Here is a 25,113-nt window from a genome sequence, read left to right as displayed (position 1 = left end):
ATTGTGACCTGAGACAAAGTCAAACATTTAAGCGACAGAGCCACTGAGGCACCCCTAATGTGTGGACTTTTGTAACTGGCTCTTTCACTTAGCATAATGTTTTCAAGATTCAACCATGTTGTAGTATCTATCGGTACTTCATTTCTTTTTATTTTATTTTAGGAGTGGAATTTTATTTTATTTTAGGAGTGGAATTCCTGGCTTGTATGTTGACTCAATTGTTAATTGTTTGAGGAACTGCCAGATTGTTTCCCAAGATGGCTGTACCATTTTAGGTTCCCACCAGCAGTGCATGAGGGTTTTGATCTCTTCACATCTCATCAACACTTGTTATTTTCTGTTTTTTTAAAATTATCATTATTACATCCATCCTAATGTCTATGAAGTGGTATCTCATTTAGCTTTGATTTGTATTTCTCTGATGACTAATAATGTTTAGCATCTTTTCCTGTGTTTATTAGCTATTTGCATATCTCCCTTGAAGAAGTGTCTCTTCAGATCCATTTTTATTTTTTATTTTTTAAAAGATTTTATTTATTTACTTGACAGAGAGAGACACAGTGAGAGAGGAAACACAGGCATGGAGAGTGGGAGAGGGAGAAGCAGGCTTCCTGCTAGAGCCCGGAGCCCTATGCGGGGCTCCATCCCAGGACCCTGGGATCATGACCTGAGCCGAAGGCAGATGACTAATGACTGAGCCACCCGGCACCCCAGATCTTTTCCATTTTTAAATTGCATTGTCTTTTTATTAAGTTGTAAGAGTTCTTTATATATATTCTAATATAATTCCTTAATCAGATATGTGATTTCTCCCATTCTGCGAATTATCTTTTCATTTTTGATGGTGTCCTTTGAAATATGAACGTTCTTAATTTTGATGAAGTTAAATTTATCTACTTTTTTTTTTGTTGCTTATGCTTTTGATGTCGTATCTAAGAATCATTCGCCAAAATCAAGGTCATGAAGATTTACACATATGCTTTCTTCTAAGAGTTTTATAGTTTAAGACTCATTTTAAGTTTTAAGATTCTTTTTTTAAGATTTATTTTTATTTATTTATTTGACAGAAATCACAAGTAGGCAGAGAGGCAGGCAGAGAGAGAGGGGAAGCAGGCTTCCCGCTGAGCAGAGAGCCTGATGCAGGGCTCGATCCTAGGACCCTGGGATCATGACCTGAGCCTAAGGCAGAGGCTTAACCTACTGAGCCACCCAGGCACTCCAAGATTCATTTTGAGTTAAGTTTTGTACAAGTTGTAAGGTAAGGATCCAATCTCATTCTTTTGCCTGTGGCTATTCATTTGCCCATTGATTGATTTTTGTAGTTAAATCAAACTTGTGTTGCTGGTCATGGTGTGTTATCCTTTTAAATATATCGCTAGATTAAATTTGCTATTATTTTGTTTAGTTTTTTTGTATCTACATAGAGAGAGAATGGACTATTATTCTTTCTTTCTTATGTTCCTGTCAGGTTTTTGTTATCATAAATGAAAGTGCCCTTCTCTTTTTCAGTTCTCTGGAAAGTGTAAGATTGGTGCTACATCTTCCTTAAAATTTGGAAGGATTCATCCGCAAAGCTACGTGGACAAGGAGGGAGATTCAATCACAGATTGAATACATTTAATATATGTGGAGCACCTGGCTGACTCAGTCAGTGGGGCATGCAACTTTAGATCTCGGGGTTGTGAGTTTGAGCCCCACTTGGGTGTAGAGAGTATTTAGAAATAAAATGTTTTTTAAAAAGTTTAACAGATGTGGTATTTGTTCAGGTTTTCTATTCTTGTGTTGGGTTTTTTTTTTTCTTGTGTTGGGTTTTTAATAAAGATTTTATTTATTTATTTGACAGACAGAGATCACAAGTAGGCAGAGAGGCAGGCAGAGAGAGAGGAAGAAGCAGGCTTCCCACCGAGCAGAGAACCCGACTCGGGGTTCGATCCCAGGACCCTGGGATCATGACCTGAACTGAAGGCAGATGCTTAACCTACTGAGCCACCCAGGTGCCCCCTAACATTATTTTGTATTCTTGCTCATGTTTATAGGATTTTTAGTGATGTACTCATCTTCTTTCCTCACTTTGGTGAATTTATGAAGTGTGTCTTTTGTTTTTCTTCTCTTGGTCAATCTTGCTAGAGGTTTATTAATATTTTTTCAAAGGACTTATTTAACTTTGACTATTTGATCTATTATACATTTGTTTTCTTATTTTGTTAGTACCTACTTAACTGTATTATTTTTTTCTACTTTCTCTGGGTTCAATGTGCTGTCCTTTTCTAAATTTCTCAGAATACTTACAGGATTTGTTTTTCACCAATCTTTTCTAATATATGCATTTTAAGCTATAACATTTCTAAGTAGAGCCTTAGCTATACATTCTATTTTTCAATAGATATACATTCTATTTTTATACACATATATACATTCTATTTTTATACACATATATACATTCTACTTTTCAATGTTTTCAATTTTACTCAGTTCAAAATACTTTTTTTTTTTTTTTTTAAAGATTTTATTTATTTATTCGACAGAGAGAAATCACAAGTAGGCAGAGAGGCAGGCAGAGAGAGAGAGTAGGAAGCAGGCTCCCTGCTGAGCAGAGAGCCCGACGCGGGGCTCGATCCCAGGACCTTGAGATCATGACCTGAGCCGAAGGCAGAGGCCCCAACCCACTGAGCCACCCAGGCGCCCCTCAAAATACTTTTTTGAAAAAAGATTTTATCTGTAAGCCATCTCTACACCCAACATGGGGCTTGAACTTACAGCCCTGAGATGAAGAATCACATGCTCCACCCACTGAACCAGTCAGGCAACCCCAAAATACTTTTTATTTTAAAAAATTTATTTAAAAAATAATTGTTTTAAATTGAAGAATGATTCACACATTACATTAGTTTCAGGAGTACAACACTGTGTACACAGTGTACAGTCTATATGTATTCATCTCAATGTATCAAAGTACATTCTGGGGGCTCCTGGCTGGCTCAGGAAAAGAAAGAAAGAAATGGATAACTGAATGGTTTTAGTAAAAGATAGTCCCAAACTTTAAAACATGCTCCCTGCCCATCAGCGCTTGAATTTGCTGGCCCTTCTTCAGCAAGGAAAAACAGCCGCTCCTATATCCGGGCGGGGAGAGGCACCCAGTGCCTTTCTTTCAGAGACACTGATGATGTATAAATAGATGTGATTCCAAAGAGATGTGAATGAGGCAGCCAAGCCAAATCTCTTCTCTACCTCGAAAATGCAACCTCCTGAGGTCCCTGAGTGGCTCAGTTGGTTAAGCAATTGCCTTCCGCTGGGGTCATGATCCCAGGGTCCTCGGATCAAGTCCCGCATCCGGCACAGGCTCAGCAGGGAGCCTGCTTCCCCCTCTCCCTTTGCTGCTCCCCCTGCTTGTGTGCTCCAGCTCTCTCTCTCTGTCAAATAAATAAATAAAATCTTAAAAAAGAAAGAAAGGAAGGAAGGAAGAAAATGCAGCCTCCTTAGAAGACTCGTATTAACTTAAGTTGCATTCAGTGATGATCCCCATCACAGCCTTAATTTAAGCACAGTGTCTGACTCTAAGTAAATGCAGACAGCATGAAAGATGCTGGCCGTGCAAAACTCTCCAAAAGTTCTGTTCTGTCTCCAAACTGGGAAACCTAGAGCATTACTGTAATTCTCACTGCTGGAGTCCCCCATCCCAACAACGGGAAATCTGGATAAACGGGGTTCTCCATAGTGTTGGGCCATGGCTGGAAACCAACTGTCCAACTAGTCATGTGACCCTGGTTAAAGGTCTTAAGCACCTTGAGTCTAGGTGACTTATCTGGACATTGAATATCACTAAGTGCATGGTATTGTGAGGATGAAACGATATAGGACAATTTCAAAGCACCTGGTAGGTGTGAATTATCCAACAGCTACTGCACATTCATTTCTTCTGAAATTTCTCTATTACCACTAGGGGGCAGAGGTGGCCTAGGATTTAAGAACGAATTTGCAATCCCCCTGAGATTTCTTTCTTTCTTTCTTTCTTTCTTTCTTTCTTTCTTTCTTTCTTTCTTTCTTCCTTTCTTCCTTCCTTCCTTCCTTCCATCCTTCCTTCCTTCCTTCCTTCCTTTCTTTCTTTTTTAAGATTTTATTTTTAAGGGGCATCTGGGTGGCTCAGTCCTTAAGCGTCTGCCTTCGGCTCAGGTCATGATCCCAGGGTCCTGAGATGAAGCCCTGCGTCCAGCTCCCTGCTCAATGGAGAGCCTGGTTCTCCCTCTCCCTCTCTGGCTCCCCCTGCTTGTGCTGTCTCTCTGTGTCAAATAAATAAATTAAATCTTTTTTTAAAAAAATATTCTATTTTGGGGGCGCCTGGGTGGCTCAGTGGGTTAAAGCCTCTGCCTTCCGCTCAGGTCATGATCCCAAGGTCCTGGGATCGAGCCCCACATCGGGCTCTCTGCTCAGCAGGGAGCCTGCTTCCTCCTCTCTCTCTGCCTGCCTCTATGCCTACTTGTGATCTCTGTCAGTCAAAAAAAAAAAAAAATCTTAAAAAAAAATTCTATTTTTAAGTAATCTCTGCACCCAATATGGGGCTCAAACTCACAATCCCGGGATCAAGAGTCACATGTTCCCCCAACTGAGCTAGCCAGCCAGGCACCCCTCATTTTTCAACTTTCACTTCTGCCTTAATGGAACCCTTCCTCCATAAAAAATAAATAAATAAAAATAAAAAATAAAAATTGCGTTTTACAACTGTATTTATAGAAATACAAAGGAATCCAGGCCTGGTTCGTTACTATAATTATATATTTCCCCCTATTTTAAATAAATTAAAATTAGAACATTGCTGTGGGCCCCTAGCAACATCACAGTCCCTACAATTTTTTTCTATTTTTGTGCCTAGTGATCAAGTTGTCCTAGGGTGGTAATGGAGAGGGTATGCCATCACTCCTGATAAAATGAGCAAAGCTTGGGCTTTGAGAATGTCAGAGCCCTCACTGGGCTTCCTATAAGTGATGTGTACCAGCCAGCTAATGCTGACATAACAAAATACCACAGATGTGCTGGCTTAAACAACATAAACTAATTTTTTCCCAGTTCTGGAGGCCAGAAGTCCAAGATCACGTTATCAGTAGCTTTGACTTCTGCTGCTGCTTCTCTCCTTAGCTTTTACAGATGGCTGCCTTCTCACAGTGTCTTCACATGGTCTTTCCTCTGTGTGTGCAAATTCTTGACATCCCTTGGTGTGTTTTTATAAGAAGAGGTTCTTATAAAACACCTCTCAGATGGGATTAGAGCCCACCATAACATCTCATTTTACCTTTCATCTTTTTTTTCTTTTTTAGTAACCTCTATACTCAACATGGGGCTCCAACTCATGACCCAAGACTGAGTCGTATGCTCTACCCACTGAGCCAGCCCTAACAGTCTCATTTTAATTGAGTCACCTCTTTAAAGTTTCATTTTAGGGGTGCCTGAGTGGCTCAGTAGGTTAAAGCCTCTGCTTTCAGCTCGGGTCATGATCCCAGGGTCCTGGGATCGAGCCCCGAGTCAGGTTCTCTGCTCGGCGGGAAGCCTGCTTCTTCCTCTCTCTCTGTCTGCCTCTCTGCCTACTTGTGATCTCTGTCTCTCAAATAAATAAATAAAATCTTTTTTTAAAAAAAATTTTACTTACTTATTTGACACAGAGAGAGAGAGGGAGAGAGGGAGAGAATGGGCACAAGCAGGGGAAGGGGCAGAGGGAGGGGGAGAAGCAGGCTCCTGGCTGAGCAGGGAGCCCAACACAGCCTCCATCCTAGGATGCCAAGATCATGACCTGAGCCAAAGGCAGATGTTTAACCAACTGAATCACCTAGGTGCCCCTTTTCAGAAAAAAAAAAAAAAAATTAAGATTTTATTTATTTATTTGATACAGGGGGGTGGAGAAAAATTAAGCTAAATCAACAAGGGGAATCAGCATGTATAATTTGAGTTCAGTAGACTTTTTGGTGGTAAAGCAGAGGCTCTTTAGATTGAAATTAAATCAATTGTTAGTTGTGAGGAAGAACCAAAAATCAATGTTAAGTGTGTTTGAATAACCCAAGTACAACTAACTCTATGAGAAAACTTCTGTTTTTTGATATTACACTCAACACTCACTAAAAACAGTGAGTTTTTAATGGCAGCTTGTGAGAGCCTTTATCAACTCCCCGTATTTTCCTTCCTTCCTAGCACTCATCACTTTGTCATTGTCTCACTACTTGCTGCAATTTAAAAATTACCACTTAGTTCTGTCTCCTTCCCCCAGAAGGCAGAATTCGAACCTCTGTTTGCTCTGTTTGCTCATTAAGTCCCTAACGCCTACTACACTGGGACATAGGACAAGGGAGGTGCTGAACAAATACTTGTATAATGAATGATTCAAAGCAATTTGTGCAGAATTAAGTGATCCTGAACTGGGGCCCAAGTGCTGGGAAAGTTGAAACAACTGCTCTCTTAGAAAGCACCATGCTTGGGGCCCCTGGGTGGCTCCTTTGGTTAAGCATCTGTCTTGGCTCAGGTAGTGATGGCAGGATCCCAGGATTGAGTACATCATCGGGCTCCCTGCTCAGAGGGGAGCCTGTTTCTCCCTCTCCTCCCCACTTGGGCGCTCTCTTTCTCACTATCTCTGTGTTATTCTCTCAAATAAATAAATAAAGTCTTAAAAGAAAGAGAGGAAGGAAGGAAGGGAGGGAGGGAGGGAAAGAAAGAAAGAACCATGCTGTGGGTACCTGGGTGGCTCAGTGTGTTGGGTGTCTGACTCTTGGTTTTGGCTTGAACCCTGATTTTGTGGGTTGTGGGATCCAGCTCTGCATCGGTCTCTGCGCTCACCTGAGAGTCTGCTTGAAGATTCTCTCTCACTACCCATTCTGCCACTCACTCTCTCTCTCTCAAATAAGTAAATAAATATTTAAGAAAAAAAATAGGGGTGCCTGTGTGGCTCAGTGAGTTAACCGTCTGCCTTTGGCTCAGTTCATGATCTTGGGATCATGGGGTCCTGGGATTGAGCCCCAAGTCAGGCTCCCTGCTTTTGGGGAGCTTGCTTATTCCTCTCCTCCCTCTTCCCTCCCCCTAACCCTGCTTATGTTCTGTCTCTCGCTCTCACTCAAATTAAAAAAATAAGTGAATAAATCTATAAATTAAAAAAAGTGAGCCGTGCTTTTGGGTAGTGGTCCATTGAACATGAGGAATTTATCCCATTTCTGTTGCTGTCTTCCTAGCAGTCTTTCTTCAAGGTCTCCTGACAGCCCCCTGACCTGCGACAGCCCCTGAGGCCAAGGAAAGGAGTGGAGAGGGTGATGCTCCTTTGTTCATTCAAATACAGCTTCTTCAGAGACCCAGGACTGTTGGGTCTAAAAGGCTTCTCTGGATACTCCCTACCCCCACACATTGCAGCAAACCCCCAAGGAGCAGTCCATCCTGTCCACTGTATTGATCCCTACTCCCCAGGACAGTGCTTCAAACAAGATCTGGGCATATATATAAAATACAAAAAGACTCCAAAAGGTAGAAAGAGGCAGACTGTTTAGGTAATAACTCAGGGTATGAATAACACATAGTGGTGAGTTCCCTGGGTTGGTGTTTTTTGTTTGTTTGTTTGGTTGGGTTTTTTTTTGCCTCATATACCTCAGACCTGGAGCTGAAAATGTTGGCAACTAGAAAATGCCAGTGGGTTCAGACAAAAAACAAACAAACAACAACAAGTCTGTGGTCTCTAGCCAAAGGACCAGGAAAGGGGGAGCCTTTCAGAAAAAGATGGACAATAGCCATTCTACTCCAGCCACACTCTCACCAGCAGAGGCTGAATGGGGAGCCTAGACTCCCATCTTCGACAGACCGTTATGAAGCCTCTCAACCTCCCCACTGGGCTGGTGTCAGAGAAGGCCAAGCCAAGTAGGGAGCTAGGACTTCCATCTCCATCAGGAGGTAACCAAGCTCACTCTCTTCACCCCCACAGTATCATGGGGACCACATGGGGAGCCTGACTTTCACCTATCTGGCAGGATCAAGGCACCCTCTCCCCTCCCATTGGGCTGGTGTCACAGGAGATTTAGTGGAGAGTCAGAACTCTCAACCACTGACCAGCAATAACAAGGCCCCCCTCCCCCCAACACTGTGGTATCAATGGAAGCCACATCGGGGCCAGTAATGAAGTACTCTTACCCCTCCCAGCTAGGGAGGTGTCCATAGAGTTTCCATGGGGAGCCAGAACTCCCACCCCAATCCAGTACTAGTGAGGAGGACCCCCTCAGGTAGTGACAGAGGCTGGTGAATGGGAAACCTGGCCTTCCCCTTATGTGGCAATAATCACTAGAAATTAGCTGAAACAGAAGTTTTCATAAGATTCAGGGTCTCATAACACCCACAGTGTCAAAGTTTCAGTGAAAAATCACTTGCCATACCAAGAATCAGAAAAATCTCAAAATGAATTTAAAAACAAAATGAAACAAAAACTGATCAATATATACCAACACAAAATGGCAGAGATGTTAGGATTATCTGACAAAGATGAAAATATTTTTTTTTAATTTTTAAAGATTTTTATTTATTTATTTGACAGACAGAGATCACAAGTAGGCAGAGAGGCAGGCAGAGAGAGAGGGGGAAGCAGGCTCCCTGCTTAGCAGAGAGCCCAATGCAGGGCTCAATCCCAGGACCCTGAGATCATGACCTGAACTGAAGGCAGAGGCTTAACCCACTGAGCCACCCAGGCGACCCAGATGAAAATATTTTCAAAGCAATCGTCATAAAAATGTTTCAGTGAACAACTACAAACACTTTTGAAACAAATGAAGAAAATAATAAGTCCTCACAATGAAAAAGAAAGTCCTAGCGGGGCTCCTGGGTGGCTCAGTGGGTTAAAGCCTCTGCCTTCAGCTCAGGTCATGATCCCAGACTCCTGGAATCGAGCCCTGCATCGGGCTCTCTGCAAGCAGGGAGCCTGCTTCCCCCTCTCTCTCTGCCTGCCTCTCTGCCTACTTGTGATCTCTGTCAAATAAATAAATAAAATCTTAAAAAAAAAAAAAAAAGAAAGAAAAGAAAAGAAAAAGAAAGTCCTAGCAAAGAGGGGGGCCTGGGTGGCTCAGTCAGTTAAGCATCTGCCTTCAGCTCGGGTCATGATCCCAGGGTCCTGGGATCCAGCCCCGCATCAGGCTCCCTGCTCTGAGGAAAGCCTGTTCTCCCTCTCCCACTCCCCTGCTTGTATTTCCTCTCTCACTGTGTCTCTCTCTGTCAAATAAATAAATAAATAAAATTTTTTTTTTAAAAAAAGAAAAGAAAGTCCTAGCGAAGAGAAGAACCAGGGGCACCTGGGTGGCTCAGTTGGTCCAGCATCTGACTCTTGATTTCAGCTCAGGTCATGATACCAGAGTCTCATCAGGCTCCACGCTCAGCAGGGAGTCTGCTTGGGATTCTTTCTTCCTCTTTTCACCCCTCCCCCTTGCATATGTGCGCTCACACTCTCTCTTTCTCAAATAAATAAATCTTTAAGAGAGAAGATCCAAATGAACATTTTAGAACTAAAAAATATACTAACATAAATTAAAACAAAACAAAACAAATCTCAGTGCATGAGCTCAGCAGGAGAATGGAGGGACAGAGGCAATAACGAACATGAGATGGAACAATAGAAATGACCCAATCTGAAAGAAATGTACTGTATCTTGATAGAAATTATCTTGCTTATTCAGACTGTTATAACAAAATACAGACTAGGCAATTTTTAAATAGATTTTATTTATTTATTTATTTGGCAGAGAGATAGAGAGAGCACAGTAGGCAGAGCGCCGGTAGAGGGAGAGGGAGAAGCAGGTTCTCTGCTGAGCAGGGAGCCCCAGGTAGGGTTCATCCCAGGATCCCTGAACCCTGGGGTCACAACCTGAGCAGACGTTTAACTGTCTGAGCCATCCGCGCACCCCCAGACTGGGCAATTTATAAAAAATGGAAATTTATTTTCTAAAGTTCTGGACACTGGTAAATCCAAGTGTCCGCACATGGTGGAAGGCGCTTGAGATCTCTCGAGCCTCTTTTATAAGGTACTAATCCCATTCATGAGGGATCCACCCTCATAATTTAAGCAGATCCCCAAAGTCCCACCTCTTAATACCATCACTTTAGGGGTTAGTACTTCAACATACGAATTTTGGGGGATATGTTCAGACCACAGCAGAAATGCATTGTTTTGCAAGATGTTACATTGGGAAACTGGCTTCCTCTGTATTATTCCTTGCAGAATGTGCATGTGAATCTACAATTATCTCAAAATCAAAATGTTTTATTTATTTATTTATTTTAAAGATTTCATTTATTTATTTATTTGACAGAGATCACAAGTAGGCATAGAGGCAGGCACACAGAGAGAGGGGGAGGCAGGCTCCCCGCCGAGCAGAGACCCCGACGCGGGGCTTGATTCCAGGACCCTGGGATCATGACCTGAGCCGAAGGCAGAGGCTTTAACCCACTGAGCCACCCAGGCGCCCCTCAAAATGTTTTATTTAAAAAAAATCTCATTCCAGGGGTGCCTGGCTGGCTCAGTCTCTTGATTTTTTTTTTTTTTAAAGATTTTATTTATTTGTTTGACAGACAGAGATCACAAGTAGGCAGAGAGACAGGCAGAGAGAGAGGAGAAAGCAGGCTCTCCATGGAGAAGAGAGCCCAACGTGGGGCTCGATCCCAGGACCCTGGGATCATGACCTGAGCCGAAGGCAGAGGCTTTAACCCACTGAGCCACCCAGGCGCCCCTCAGTCTCTTGATCTTAGGGTTGTGAGTTCGAGCCCCAAGTTGGGCATAGAGATCACTTAAAAAAATAATAGAAATAAAGATTTTTAAAAAATCTTTAAAGATTTCATTATTTATTAAAAAAAAATAGGGGTGCCTGGGTGGCTCAGTGGGTTAAGCCCACTGAGTCTTCAGCTCAGGTCATGATCTCAGGGTCCTAGGATAGAGTCCTGCACTGGGAATCTCTGCTCAACAGGGAGCCTGCTTTTCCCCTCTCTCTCTGCCTGCTTCTCTGCCTACTTGTGACCTCTCTCTGTCAAATAAATAAAATCTTTTAATAAATAAATAAATAAATCTCATTCCGGACAGATTTGAGCCAGACTTCTGTCCCCTCATTCAAGCTACCTCTGGAATAAAACCTTTCCTTGATGACTTAAGAAAAAAAAATCTCATTCTGGATGCTGTGTAGAGTTGGATTTTCCGGGGAGGAGGGTGAGAAAGAGTGGCTGTGGGTAGATCGCTCTTGTGCAAATCTTTCGTTTTTTTAAAGAGGTCATGTGACTTTATAAGATTCACCGGGTCAGTAAATGAAATGGTTGGGCTATTACACCCAGATTGTCCAAAAATTTTCCAGGATGACTTTTTATGAATCCTATGCCTTCCAAAGAATACTGAGACAAATGGAGGTTCTGAAGGGTAACAATAGAACTCTGTTGCTGGTAACTGAATCCGGAGCTAAGGGCGGGGTGGGGGTGGGGGGAGTGGGGGGGGAGTGGGGGGGCGGTGTTGAGGAATGCCAAAGGCATTTAACCCCATTTAGCAAACACAAGTTTTGTTACATTGTTGTGGGAGCTTCAATCTGAGTGATTTGCAGCATACAGTCCTGAGAAGAAATTCCAAGGGTTCCTGCTAAGATTTTCATTTTTGTGACTTTGAAGCTGGGACAAAAACTTGTTTGGTAAAGCAATTGTTTTTTTGCTGTTCATAAGATTACTTCTCAGGTAGAGCAAGTTTTTAGCTTTTTCTGCCCATGATTGTTATCAATTTTGTTTTCTTTTTCACACTCTGTGGTAGGTTGAATTTTTACCCATTTGTCCCAGTTCTTTATACTTCCCTGTATTACACTCATGTTCTTTCCCTTGTGGCTTTGTGATTGATTCTTCCTACTACAGGTAGAGTATTTTCCCCTGCTCTGTTGATACTGAGGTTGGCCATATGACTTGCTTTGGTCAACGGAGCACGGAATGATGTGAGGAGAGCGCAGAGGCTTTCAACGTACTTGTGTGGTTTGGCTTGGCTCTCTTGCTCTAGGAAGCTATTGGTGCAAAGAATGTGAGAGATACTTGGACCAGACAAGAACCTAAACTACAGCCAAACCCTGCTGACCTGGAGTTTGAAGCAGATCCACTGAACTGAGCCCACTCTAGATCAGCCAAACCACAGTTGACCTATACAAATCCAAGAGCAGGATAGTAGGGGCGCCTGGGTGGCTCAGTGGGTTAAAGCAGAGGGCCCAGACCATTCCTGCTCTTTTCCAAAAGACTGCACCATCTCTCTGAATCCCTACTGATGCAGAAATTCTCCAATTATGCTTCTATGATGGTCTACTCTATAGCAAGGGAGAGCAGTGACCCATATCTACATATATCAATCTGAGTAGGTCTCCAAAATAAAATGTCATTTGAAAATAACCAAGACACTAAATGACACATACTCAGTAGACAATTGGTGCACTTTAAAAAGAAAATACATTGAGTGTGCCTAGGTGGCTCAATTGGTTAGGTGACTGCCTTTGGCTCAGGTCATGCTGGAGTCCCAGCATCGAGTCCCGCACTGGGCTCCCAGCTCAGCAGGGAGTCTGCGTCTCCCTCTGCCCCTCACCCCTTTCATGCTCTCTCTTCCTCTCTCTCTCAAACAAATAAATAATATCTTAAAAAAAAAATACAGGGCGCCTGCGTAGCTCAGTTGGTTAGGCATCGGACTCGATGTTAGTTCAGGTCTTGTTCTCAGGGTTGTGAGTTCGGGCTCCACATTGGGCTCCATTCTGGCTGTGGTGCCTATTCAAGAATAAAAAAATAGGGACACCTGGGTGGCTCAGTGGGTTAAGGACTCTGCCTTCGGCTCAGGTCATGATCCCAGGGTCCTGGGATCAAGCCCTGCATCGGGCTCTCTGCTCATTGAGGAGCCTGCTTCCCTTCCTCTCTCTCTGCCTGCCTCTCTGCCTGCTTGTGGTCTCTGTCTGTCAAATAAATAAATAAAATCTATAAAAAAATAAAAACAATAAAACCAAAATACATATCCTTTCTATCTGTGAATGCTGGCAAGTAAGCATTGTTCAAGTTTCTCCTCCTGCTGGCATGTCGAAGTCAGTCTCCCAAAGATTCTGAGCAGCTGCAGAGTTCTTCATGGGAGCTTTCAAACAGCTGATGAGTCTGAGGAACCATTTTGAGCAATGCAGAAAGCTCACGGACTATGTGGTATAATGAGAGAGCCAAACACTAAGTGCTTCAGGGGCAGGTGGATTGGAGAGTTGTGGAACCAAAGAGAAGATTCTCAAAGACCTGGTGCCCACTTACCTGTGAAAAAGATTTTTTGTTGGTGACATTAGAGAAGACGCTGAAGAACATCACTTAAGAGATTATTCTGAACAGTATGGGGAAATTGAAGTCATTGAAATCATGGCTGACTGAGGCGGTGCCAGGAAGAGAGTTTTTGCTTTTGGGACCTTTGATGAACACGACAAACTGTCGTGGTCAAATTGTCATTCAGGAATACCACGCTATGGGGTGCCTGGGTGTTTTAGTCGGTTAAGTTTCTGCCTTCAGCTCAGGTCATGATCCCAGGGTCCTGATATTGAGACCCACATCAGGCTCCCTGCTCAGCGGGCAGCCTGCTTCTCCTTCTCCCTCTGTTTGCTGGTCTGCCTACAGGCGCTCTCTATATCTCTCTGTCAGAAAAATAAAATCTTTTTTTTTTAAAGACTTTATTTATTTATTTGACAGAGAGAGATCACAAGTAGGCAGAGAGGCAGGCAGAGAGAGAGAAAGAGAGAGAGAGGAGGAAGCAGGCTCCCCAGTGAGCAGAGAGCCTGATGCGGGCTCAATCCCAGGATCCTGGGATCATGACCTGAGCCGAAGGCAGAAGGTTTAACTCACTGAGCCACCCAGGCGCCCCAGAAAAATAAAATCTTAAAAAAAAAAAAAAAAGAAATACCATACTATGAATGGCCACAACTGTGAAGTGAGGAAAGCCCTATCTAGCAGGAGATGGGTAGTGCTTTGTCCAACCAAAGAGGTTGAAGTGACTCTGGAAACATTGGTGGTGATCATGGAAATGGTTTTGATGGGAATGACAACTTTGGTCATGGAGTAGTTAGTGGTTGAGGTGACTTTGGTGGCTGCCATAGTAGTGGTTGCATACGGTGGCAGTGGGGATAGCTGTAATGGATTTGGTAATAATGGAAGCCACTATGGAGGTGGCAGAAGCTATGATGATTTTGGCAATTACAACAATCACTCTTCAAAATCTGGATCCATGAAAGGAAAACACTTTGGAGGCAGAAGCTCTGGGCCCTGTGGTGTTGGAGGCCAATACTCTGCCAAACCACAAAACCAAGCTGGTGATGGTGGTGGCAGGAGGTTTCAATTACTGCCAAGAAATAAAGCTTAGTGAGAGAGGAGAGCCAGAGAAGGAACAGGAAAGCTACAATAGATTTATTTGTGAAACCCCCCAAACACCATGGTGGCAGAACCTAACTGCTACAAAGAAGACAAGTTTTGGGGTGCCTGTCTGGCTCAGTCAGCGAAGCATCTGCCTTCGGCTCAGGTCATGATCTCAAGGTCTTGGGATCGAGCCCCACATGGGGCTCTCTGCTCAGCAAGGTGCCTCCTTCTCCCTCTCCCTCTGCTAGCTGCTTCCCCTGCTTGTGCTCCCTCCCTGTGTCAAATAAATAAATAAATCTAAAAAAAAAAGGGTAAGTTTTAGACAATATTCATGTCTATGGACAAAAAACATAAGGACTGTATTTGTGACTAATTTTATAATAGAGTTTTTTGGTTGTTTGTTTGTTTGTTTCTGTCGGTAAAAAGTTGAAGCATTCCAATAAAGTATTTTTTTTAAAGATTTTATTTATTTATTTGAGAGAGAGAGAGACAGAGATAGCCATAGAGAGCAGGAGCTGGGGAGAAGGAGAAGCAGGCTCCCCACTGAGCAGGAAGCCTGATGCAGGACTGGATCCCAGGACCCTGGGATCATGACCTGAGCTGAAGGCAGAAACTTCACTGATTGAACCACCCAGGGACCCCCCCAATAAAGAGTCTTAATATAGATTTTCTTTTGCACCCATACTTTTCATTGCTAAAAGTAATCATCTGATCATGATGCTGAATAAATGTGTCTTAAAGCCAATACAGAGGCACTTAGCGGCCTCAGTCGGTAGAGCTTGTGACTCTTGTCATGAGCTTAAGCTCCACACTGGGCATAGAGCTTACTAAACAAAACAATATAAAAAGAACATTGTAAGTTGCTTATGGAGAGAGAGAGAGACAAGAGTTAGGGGACTGAAGGACAAATACTAACCTGGCAGTGGCTGTCTCTAAGGAATGGAGCAGGGATGTAATAGGGACTGATCATTTCTTGGGACTTTGGTGATAGCCATAATGGTTTATTTCTTTTAAACATGACTGGAAACAATTTGAAAAATACTAACCCTTGTTAATTCTGGATGGTGGAAATGTGGGTGCTTACTATGTTGTTCTTCTTTTTTTTTTTCCCTGCAACTTTTATATTTCTTAAAAAAAAAAAAAAAAAAGTCTTTTTCTCTCCCCGCAGCACTCTACCTATATCCTAAAACTTGCCGGTCTGCCTCCTCTCAGTTCCTGACCCATGTGTCTCTCTCCCCTACCTGTCCATGACCTTCCAGAGGACTGGCTATTTTGTGTCCCATGGTGCTCAGGCAAGCCATGATACACTGATCTGTTCAATAAGCAGTTATTGAGCACGTGTGTGCCAGGGATGTGCAAGGGGCTGGGGATGGCAAACAAGACCTGCTGTCCTGAAGCTCACAGGGGAGGGGGATCCTGGGGAATGAGCAGGCAGCTCAGAGGGTGGGGGAGTATATGCACTGAGGAAGCATCTAAGAGGGGTGTCTACCAGGCAGTGGTGGGGACAGAGCCGGAAGAGGCTGGGGAAAGCCTTCAGAGATCTGAAGTTCAGGCAGTTCAACGAAGGGGTGGGAGAAAGAATATTTCCGGCCAATGTGACAACTTTCCTGCAAAAGCTTCAAGGGAAGAGACAGCATGGAGGATCTGAGAAACTAGAAGAAATTCAGGGTGCTGATTCAAAGGGGAATGAGGCTGGAGAGGAAGATGTGGGCAGAAATGCTGATTTTGATAACACAGCCTCACAGTCAGGAGGAGGCCCGTTTCCTCATCTACAAAATGGGGACTACGATGATTTACTCCAAGTTGCTGTGAGAATTCAAGGAGAACATAAGCACAAAATGCTTGGCCCTTGGGCAGGACTCAGTAAATGGCAATCATTATCTTTATTTGGGTGTGAGGACAAAGCCATGAAGAGATTTTAAGAGGTGGTTCTGACAAGGGCAAAACTGTGTTTCACAAAGATGGCTTTTGTAGGCAGCAGTAGGGGAAGGCAGCCAGACTCATCCACTGCTGCAATGCTTTGGGAATTCACCTCTCTGTTTGCACTATTTCAGGAACCATTTCACCATCTTCAAGAGTCTGAGATTAGAAATGCAAAAGAAGGGGGCGCCGGAGTGGCTCAGTCAGTCAAGTGTCTGCCTTCAGTTCAGGTCGTGATATCAGAGTCTTGGGATCGGGCCCCATATCAGGCTTTCTGCAGGGCGGGGAGTCTGATTCTGCCTCTCCCTCTGCCTCCTCCCGGCTTGTGTTCTCTCAAATAAAGAAATCTTTTTAAAAAATGCAAAAGAAAAAGGAGAAAAATTCCCAAGACGATACCTATGCATGGGATTTTCTGCCTTCCAGCACCCCACACTTACTTCCTTGGGCCAGGGATGCAGTCTCCAGGTTGGGTTGCAGGTACCACCTCCCAGATAGGTGACCCCACTGCCTGCTGCCTCCGCATTGGGTAACTCAACTGGCCACTCCCCACTTGTGAGCTACAGCCAATCAGAAGGCGTGAGACCAGCTGTAGGTGAGGCTGCAGCAGGAGCTGGGCAGAGCTGGGCAGAGCTGGGCATCAGAAGAGTTGACCAGGGGCGCCTGGGTGGCTCAGTCAGTTAAGCATCTGCCTTGGGTTCAGGTCATGATCCCAGGGTCCTGGGATGGAGTCCCACAGCGGGCTCCCTGCTCAGTCTGCTTTTCCTTCTCCACCTGCCACTGCCCGTGCTTGCGAGCTCTGTCAAATAAATAAAATCTTAACAACAACAAAATAGAAAAGTTGACCAGTTCTACCCTTTGTATCTGGGTAGCTGCAGGCTGGGTCCCTTGAAGAGTCACTGAAGGGAAGAATTACAGGACCTTCACATAGCCAGAGTCAGGGGCTTGAAAAGGACTCCACCACGCCACAAGTTATGTGAAAGCAGCCTATTCGTTCACCCACGACATGTTTACACAGCTCCTCCCATATGTGAGGGGCTGTTTAAAGTGCTTCAGGAGACAGGAGAGCCCAGGGTGAATAAAACAAAGTTCCTGACCTCAAGGAGCTTACCTTACAGGAATGAATATGTACAAAGTTATAGTAAGTGCTGTAGAGTATAAAGTACATAACGGTGACGCAGAATGGGTGGGGATACACCTTTAGGAAGGGTGATCTGGGAAGGCAAAGATCTGAGGGAACACATAGAAACATGGGAGAACATTCTGGGCCCTGGAGATGGCAAATCAAGTGAATGTATCATACAGTGGAAGCATGCCTGGTCTGTTCAAGGAACTGCAAAAGGTCTGCATGTAAGTTCTATTCAAACTGCTTCTATCTCCTCAGTGCAAAGGGAGAAGACACTGGAAGTGTGAGATGTTAAGACTCATCCATGACCTTGGAAGTTACTTAAAAATTAGAATTTTCTGGGGCACCTGGGTGGCTCAGTGGGTTGGGCCTCTGCCTTCGGCTCAGGTCATGGTCTCAGGGTCCTGGGATCGAGCCCCACATCGGGAATCTCTGCTCAGCAGGGAGCCTGCTTCCCCCTGCCCTCCGCCTGCCTCTCTGCCTATTTGCGGTCTCTGTCTGTCAAATAAATAATTTTTTAAAAAAATCTTAAAAAAAATTAGAATTTTCTTTTTTCTTTCTTTTTTTTTTTTAAGATTTTATTTATTTATTTGACAGAGAGAGATCACAAGCAGACGGAGAGGCAGGCAGGGAGAGAGGAGGAAGCAGGCTCCCCGCTGAGCAGAGAGCCCAATGCGGGGCTCGATCCCAGGACCCTGAGATCATGACCTGAGCCGAAAGCAGAGGCTTTAACCCACTGAGCCACCCAGGCGCCCCCAAATTAGAATTTTCTATTACACTTCTTGAGAAAAGTCCCAGAAGCAACTGCAGAGATGAGATGTCTGTCACTGCAACAGGGCAGGACACCACAGAGGATTCTTAATCAGCACGGACCAGTCCTTATTCTCAGGAGGTCCTACCAACCTAAGATTCTGTAATGGGATTCGCTAAAGAAAGAACACTTAATAGATGATTAGTCTCTCCCTTCTAAACAAAGAAAATGTGTAGGAGAGTACTCTTTTCAAGTAATTGTGAAAACTAACAGAAGCACAGCTGCAAGGCAGAATGTTCCCCAAATATAAAAGACTACTTGGATGGAATTGTGTGTTGTAGAAGCCCAAGAATTAGAAAAAGCCAAGAAGGGACACTGGGCACTGCTTTTCCTCTGGACAGATGAAGAACATCCTCAGAAATCATGCTTCTCTCGGACATGTCAGTGTGTTAGAGAGCCATGTTTTCAGTCATTTGCTAGCTGCCATTGGTGGAAAGAGGGACTCGCAGCCTAACTCATGGATGGATAGGAGGATGCGATAAAAGGCAAGACCCTTTTTACAGTAAATGAACGTATTTATTTATACTCTATCTAGTTTCATTAGCAAGTCAAGCTCTTACCCAAATAGGCTAGTATTTGAAACATATTTGACTTGAATTCGTAACTGCTTTCTTGCCCCTCTGCCAAATGACAAAGTAAGGTGCACTATTTAAAAATCATACCTAATGAGTGCTGTGAATTGTATAAGACTGACGATTCACACACCTGCACCCTGAAGTAAATAATACATTATATATAATTAAAAAACCCATCACACCTAAAACACTGCTCAGCAACCCTATCCCACTTGGTATGACTCAGATCTGAATGAGTCTCAGGGGTTTCCAAATACCAAATTCTTTCACAAGATAATTTGTTACCACTGAGTAAATTTTATTTTATTTTATTTAAGACTTATTTACTTCAGAGAGAAAGAGTGAGAATGAGCTCAAGGAGGGAGGAGCAGAGGGAGAGAGAAAGAAGTAGACTACTGGCTGAGCACAGGGCCTGATGCAGGGTTTGATCCCACCACCCCAAGATCATGATCCGAGCCAAAACCAAGAGTCGGACGCTCAACCAATTGTGCCACCCAGGTGTCCCCCACTGAGTAAAATTTCAAAGGTTCACTGCAGGATCAGAAGGTCACCCAAAGCAGGAGTCCTTGGGGCAGTCCTCAGAAAATGGCAAAACCTCACGACATTAGAGGTAAAATTTTAATCTATTACCAAGCTGTAAGAATAAAATAAGAGGGGTGCCTGGCAGGCTCAGTTGGTAGAGCATGTGACTCTTGATCTTGGGGTTTGAAGTTTGAGCCCCAAGCTGGGTGTAGAGATTACTTAAAAAAATTTTTTTTTAAAGGATTTTATTTATTTTGGGAGAGCGAGTGAGCAGAGGCAGAGGGAGAAAGAGCATCTCAAGCATACTCCATGCTGAGCACAGAGCCCCACGTGGTGTTTGATCTCACAACCCTGAAATCATGACCCAAACCAAAAATTAAGAGACACTTAACCAACTGAACCACCCAAGTGGCCCCCCTCTTTTTTTTTTCAAAAGGATGAAATAACAGCCTTGAGAGTTATTTGAAAGGTTTTCAAAAAAAATTTTATTTTCATAAATTAACACACATAACAGTGGGAATTTTAGAGTCACAAACTACCAAACAGAAAAGGAACTGCAGGGGCATCTTGTATGCCAATGTTACCAAAAATGTACAAATTTCACTGAACTATTGACCATGATAATATATAAACACTTCAGGCAGCTATTTACTGGCCCAGACCAGCCCAAGGAGATGCTGAGGCCTCTCGCCAGGAATTCAAATCCAATTCAGCACCAGGGAGGGGCTCATGAAGACACACAATGAACAAGCATCAAATCTGAGAATATGCTGTGCTAGATGGAGGGCTTTATGGGGACCCTCACTTTATAATCTAATTAGCGTTTGCTGCTCCATTTGTGGTTAAATGATAATATGAAACTTTGATTTTTGTAAAACTAAGCCTTCCTCCGAAGTCAGCTGTTTACATTAAGATGTGCAGTTGTGGTAAGGCGCCCTTCCCGTGGATGAATCCAGGAAAGGCTATTCCATACCTCTGGCCAATTATTTAGACTTTGGATACAGCCACCCACAATGTGGTGTTTAAGAGGTCCTTTCCATGATACCAGGGGAAAAGCTTCCAGAAACAAAACAAAACAAAAGGGAATTAAAGAAAGCACCAACTGGGTACTTCTCCCTCGGGTGGTGGGAAAAAAGTATCACTGACTAAAAGTTGGTCTTTCGCGGATCTTACTATACATGGAATTATGAGATGGAATCCCAGCCTGGGGACGGAGCGCTGGCTGTGCGTTCCATTAGGCTGTGCCAATGCCTTGGCTCCGCTGCCCTAGTCCCGCACACTCCACAGGCTCTCGGTCTGGTGGGCAGGGAGTGAACCCTGGGGGGAGGGATCATGCCCAGATGGTAGGATCTGGAATTTACCTCAGGTTGGCTCTGGTGCCCACGCAAAAGACCCTTTCAGGCAAAACTGTGACGAAGTGTCATGATTTTCACAGCTCGTGAAGGAGCGCTGAGTTTTGGGATTCACAGCATGAGTTTCTAAGCTCTTCAGGCTCCAAGTAAGGCAAACGCTACATGTCTTTCCATTGTACCTCCCTCAGCTGTAGCTCTTAGAGTAAGGTCACTAAGAAAAAGTGGACATAATCTGCTTGAATAGGTGATGAGGTACATTTAAACGAAAGGAGAAATGAAGCTGGAAAGGTGACCACAAGAGAAGGGGAAAGTGGGTGGGGAGCAGATAAGAGGAAAATGTAGCTATAAACTGAAAGATGGGGAAAACAAAAACAAAAACAAAAACCCAAAAAACAAAACAACCACCCATCTTTGAAGTTTCAGTGAAAAGCGGATGGGCAGAACCCTGATTGGACCTGAGATTTCTCCTCTCTTTCCCGTATTAAAAACACTAAACCTCTGGAGTTGAGTTATAGCTGAGTAAATCATAGTTAATTGTAACTTCCCACCACTTGGGGTAGGAAGTCCCCATACTCAGAAGTTGTACCAGCCTCCAACCCAGGACACCTCCAGTAGCTCTGGACAGGTGGTGTGCCAGCAGCTGACTAATGCCTCCCACTGCAGGCAGCTTCCACAGGCTCCGAGGACCACAGAAAGCATTGAAGCTGGCCAGGCTTATGATGAAAATGGATGCTAAGATAGGTGTGCGGCTGAGCATGGCTAGAAGTTGATGTGTTGACTTCAGGCAAGCAATTTCAAGTTTGCAATGGGGGCCCCTTCTTAACTTTGGAGCAGGGGAAGACCCCTAGTCAGGGGTCAGGCCAAGATTTTCAAGGATAGGCAGGGCTGCCTCAGAGCTGCTTCTCTCCCACACGGCCAGGACAAGGAGAGAGCCCAGGCCTCACTTCCTCCATCCCTCCAGTGTTCCAAATCACAGCTCCTGGCTCTTCCAAGTGCCATGCCTATGAAGCGCAAACTTGAAATTGTGTTTCTGTAATGGTGGTGATGCCACAGCTGTGCCCACTCAACTTCAGTCTGGTGGATGACATGGCTGCCACATTACTAACTTGTCTGCACTGGCAATGGAGCTGGCAAACAGGGCTGTTGAGTTGCTGGGAGTTTGCACGCTGTCCAGCAGCACTCCCTAAAAACGTCTGTCGGAGGGTGCAATGGATTACTAATCCCACTCCTTTAGGCAAAAAGACAGAGAGAAGCATTTAGTGTCTAAGGACCTTGTCCCAGGAAGGGAGAGGTACTGAGGTGAAACACAGGTCGTGTCTATACAGTCTGGGCAAAGCGGATGTAGAACAACAGGATCTGGTTCACATCATTCAGAGCCAGTGTGGAAGTGTGGCCCTCTTCTAATGCTATTTGGCCAAGGCCTTAGAAGCCTCCGTGGGTCACCAGGTATGTATCTCACTTACTAAATGCTATGTCTGAGGCAGTGGGCCTAGAAGACAGATGTGGCACTTTTTTTTTTTTCTTGCTTATGTCAGTTCTTCTGCTCCAGTGCGGCATAGACTGTCAACCTGCAAAGGAAAGGCACATAGAGACCCCCCCGCCCCCACCCCATCTCTCCACCCACTCACAAATGGGGAGACAAAGGAACCCGAAGAGACACACTCCAGGACGGCACCACTCACTCTTCTCTAACAGACTGGCTTTGAAAATATCTCTGGAGTTCTGACAGTCTCTAGGGGCGGATGCTTCCCAGCAGAGGCTCCTAGGAGAACGGGAAGAGGTGACCAGTGTCCTGAGGCTGGATTTTGCATCTCACTCACCAGTCAAGGAATGTTAATTCTCTGAACTTTTGTTTTGAGAGCAAGAGAGAAAGAAAGATAAAACACAAGGGAAGGAGGTAGGGGGAAGCAGGGCAAGGGCACACAGGAGTTAAGTGGAAAAGGAATGACACCTCCGGGCCTGGCTGACCCACATAGTGTCCTTCTAAATCCATGGACTCCCGCAGGCCCATATAAAGGACTCTGCTAACTCTGGCACTCCACAAAATTTCCAGTAGGTTTGACACAGCCCCAAATACGATGGTGTCCTCGGAGAGGGCTGGCGGTGGAATTTCATGATCCCACCACAAGGATGCATCACTGGGTCTGAACCATGCCCTGTCTCACTCCCCACTTCTGGAGCACACTCTGGGTTGACCTTTATCACAGCCTGAGCTGTTATGCCCAACTTTGTTATATACTACCACTTCGGATATAACCCATTAAGATCACACCCAACATTCGTATTTTTTAAATGGCTGGGAGGAAAACCTGTTCTTACTTCCATTATTAAAATAAACACATCGACTTAACGAGCAAGGATGAGAACCCAGATGAAAAAGTACTCCCTCTAATGAGTTACACTGGAAGGTAGAGATGGGGAAGGGGCTGCTTGAAACACATGATGGAAAAATGTCTCTCCATTGTCCCAAACCATGCACTGATACACTGGGTCAAATGCCTGTCATATATTCTGAAGACGTGTATTGTCTTTCTCCTTGATGTCTTAAAAAATTTGTTTTAAAATCACATTTAAAGGCTCCAAACATGCAGCAATAATACAAAAAAAAAAAAAAAAGGAATTAAAACAAATGAAAATAACACCACAACATTAAAAAGTGCAACTTACTTCGAATGGGGCCTGGACGGGCTCCTCTGGCACTAGTGACCCACAGTCACAGAGGGGAGAAAATGATGGGAAAAAGCCACACACACACACACACGCACACACACATGCACGCACACATGGTTCTAGGCAGACAGACTCAGAGGATCAGGAAACACAACAGCTCATCTTTCCTCAACTATGGAAGTGAGCCGGTGTGACCACACAGGACAGGACGCCAGGTCCCCCTCCCTAGGCCATGTCTCTAAATAATCTTGGTCTAGCACCACCGTAAACAATGCAGAACTTTCACATGGACGTGCAAATGCTGTGAGTCCTTGGAATCCTAGTGTTACTGAAGGTGTGCTGTGTCCTCCTCCTGAGGATGGCGAGTGGGGGGGGAGGAGGCCAGATGTCATTCAGGACCATTTCTAGGATAAAGGGAGCATTCCTGAGGTTCAATACTCAGCAGTAGAAGTAGAGGACCCTCCTTCACCATTTCCTAAAAAGGTTGCACCTTAAAATAGGTAAAAATCCATGGACTGCATCTTGAGTAGTTTGGGTGGTAGGACAAAATTAGGCAACCTCTTCCAAGGAGCCTGGAAAACCTAAAATCGAGACCCCCAAACTGAATTGCTTCTCAACAACCAGATGGTCGCTCCTGATCCTCCTCTTCCTTGGCAAAAAATGTCTCCAATTCCATTAGTTTCTGTATCAACAGAGCATCGAGCTCCCGACTCTGCAGAGCTGCCTTCTGCGCCCTGGTAAAGCTGCCTGCCACCTTGACTTTACCACGAGCTCTCCTCTTTCGTGGGACGGTAAAATCCTGAAATTCTAGAACTCGTTTTCTCTTCTGTTGGCTGATTGAGATTAGCGTACCATTTCGTTCCTTAGGTTCCTCAAAGATGGTCTCCAAACACCTGAGAGCAAAGCACAAAAAACAATCAACACGCTGACTCATGTGGCGTGTCTCCTGGGCCACCAACCCTTAATGGTTAACTGGGGCTAAAACAACTAACAACTACTTACTCAACTGTTTCCTCTGGCCAGTATTTCTCTCTTTTGTATGAGAAAAAATATATATGGGTATGTAATATACAAACACATAGTGAAAAAACTGCAGCTGGACAAAAGGGTAAAGAATAAAAGGCCAGCCCTTGTCAGCAACACCAGCAATTTTTTTGTGTATCCTCCCAAAAGTCATTCAATGCACAGACACACATAAATAAGCATTTATTATCAGAGGTGAGCCCTTTTACGTAAAATGCCAGAGTAAACATTTTAAAATTAGTAAACCACATAGGACTCTACTACATACTCTTCTTTTTGTTTTTAAACAACTCTTTAAAAATGTAGAAACCAAAAAAAAAAAAATGTAGAAACCATTCTTTGCTCATAGACTATAATAAAAAAAAAAAGGAAAGAAAAGAAACAGGCCATTGGCTGAATTTGGCCTGTAGCCTGCTGACCCATGACATTTATCTTCCACTTTGAATTTTTTCCCTCTTACTCAAATGGTAGCAAATTACATACACTATCTCATGCACTATGCCTCTCTGACTTGCTAATAACTTTTTTTTAAAGAAAGATTTTATCTATTTGACGAAGAGAGACAGAGAGCACAAGCAGGGGGAGCAGCAGAGGGAGAGGGTGAAGCAGCCTCCTCACTGAGCAGCTTGATCCCAGGACCCTGGGATCATGACCCAAACCAAAGGCAGATGCTTAACAAACTGAGCCACCCGGGAGCCAGATTCATCTTTTTTTTTTTTTTAATAATTTTTTATTTTTTTTATTAACATATAATAC

General features: G+C 44.0%; 1 protein-coding gene across 1 annotated transcript in view; it reads right to left on the bottom strand.

Annotated features, from left to right (window-relative positions):
• Window positions 1-22,188: 22,188 nt before the first annotated feature.
• Window positions 22,189-25,113, bottom strand: part of PRR14L (proline rich 14 like) — a 56,690-nt gene continuing 53,765 nt past the window's right edge. The window contains exon 11 of the mRNA XM_080821386.1: window positions 22,189-24,227. Within this exon, the coding sequence (XP_080677512.1) occupies window positions 23,948-24,227 (280 nt within the window). The 3' untranslated portion in view covers window positions 22,189-23,947. The remainder of the gene's footprint in view (window positions 24,228-25,113) is intronic.

The sequence above is a fragment of the Martes martes genome (genome assembly GCF_963455335.1).
Source record: "Martes martes genome assembly, chromosome: 13".
NCBI classification, from domain to species: domain Eukaryota; kingdom Metazoa; phylum Chordata; class Mammalia; order Carnivora; family Mustelidae; genus Martes; species Martes martes.
The sequence above is the reverse complement of the archived record's forward strand: the minus strand, read 5'-3'. Positions and strand labels throughout refer to the sequence as shown.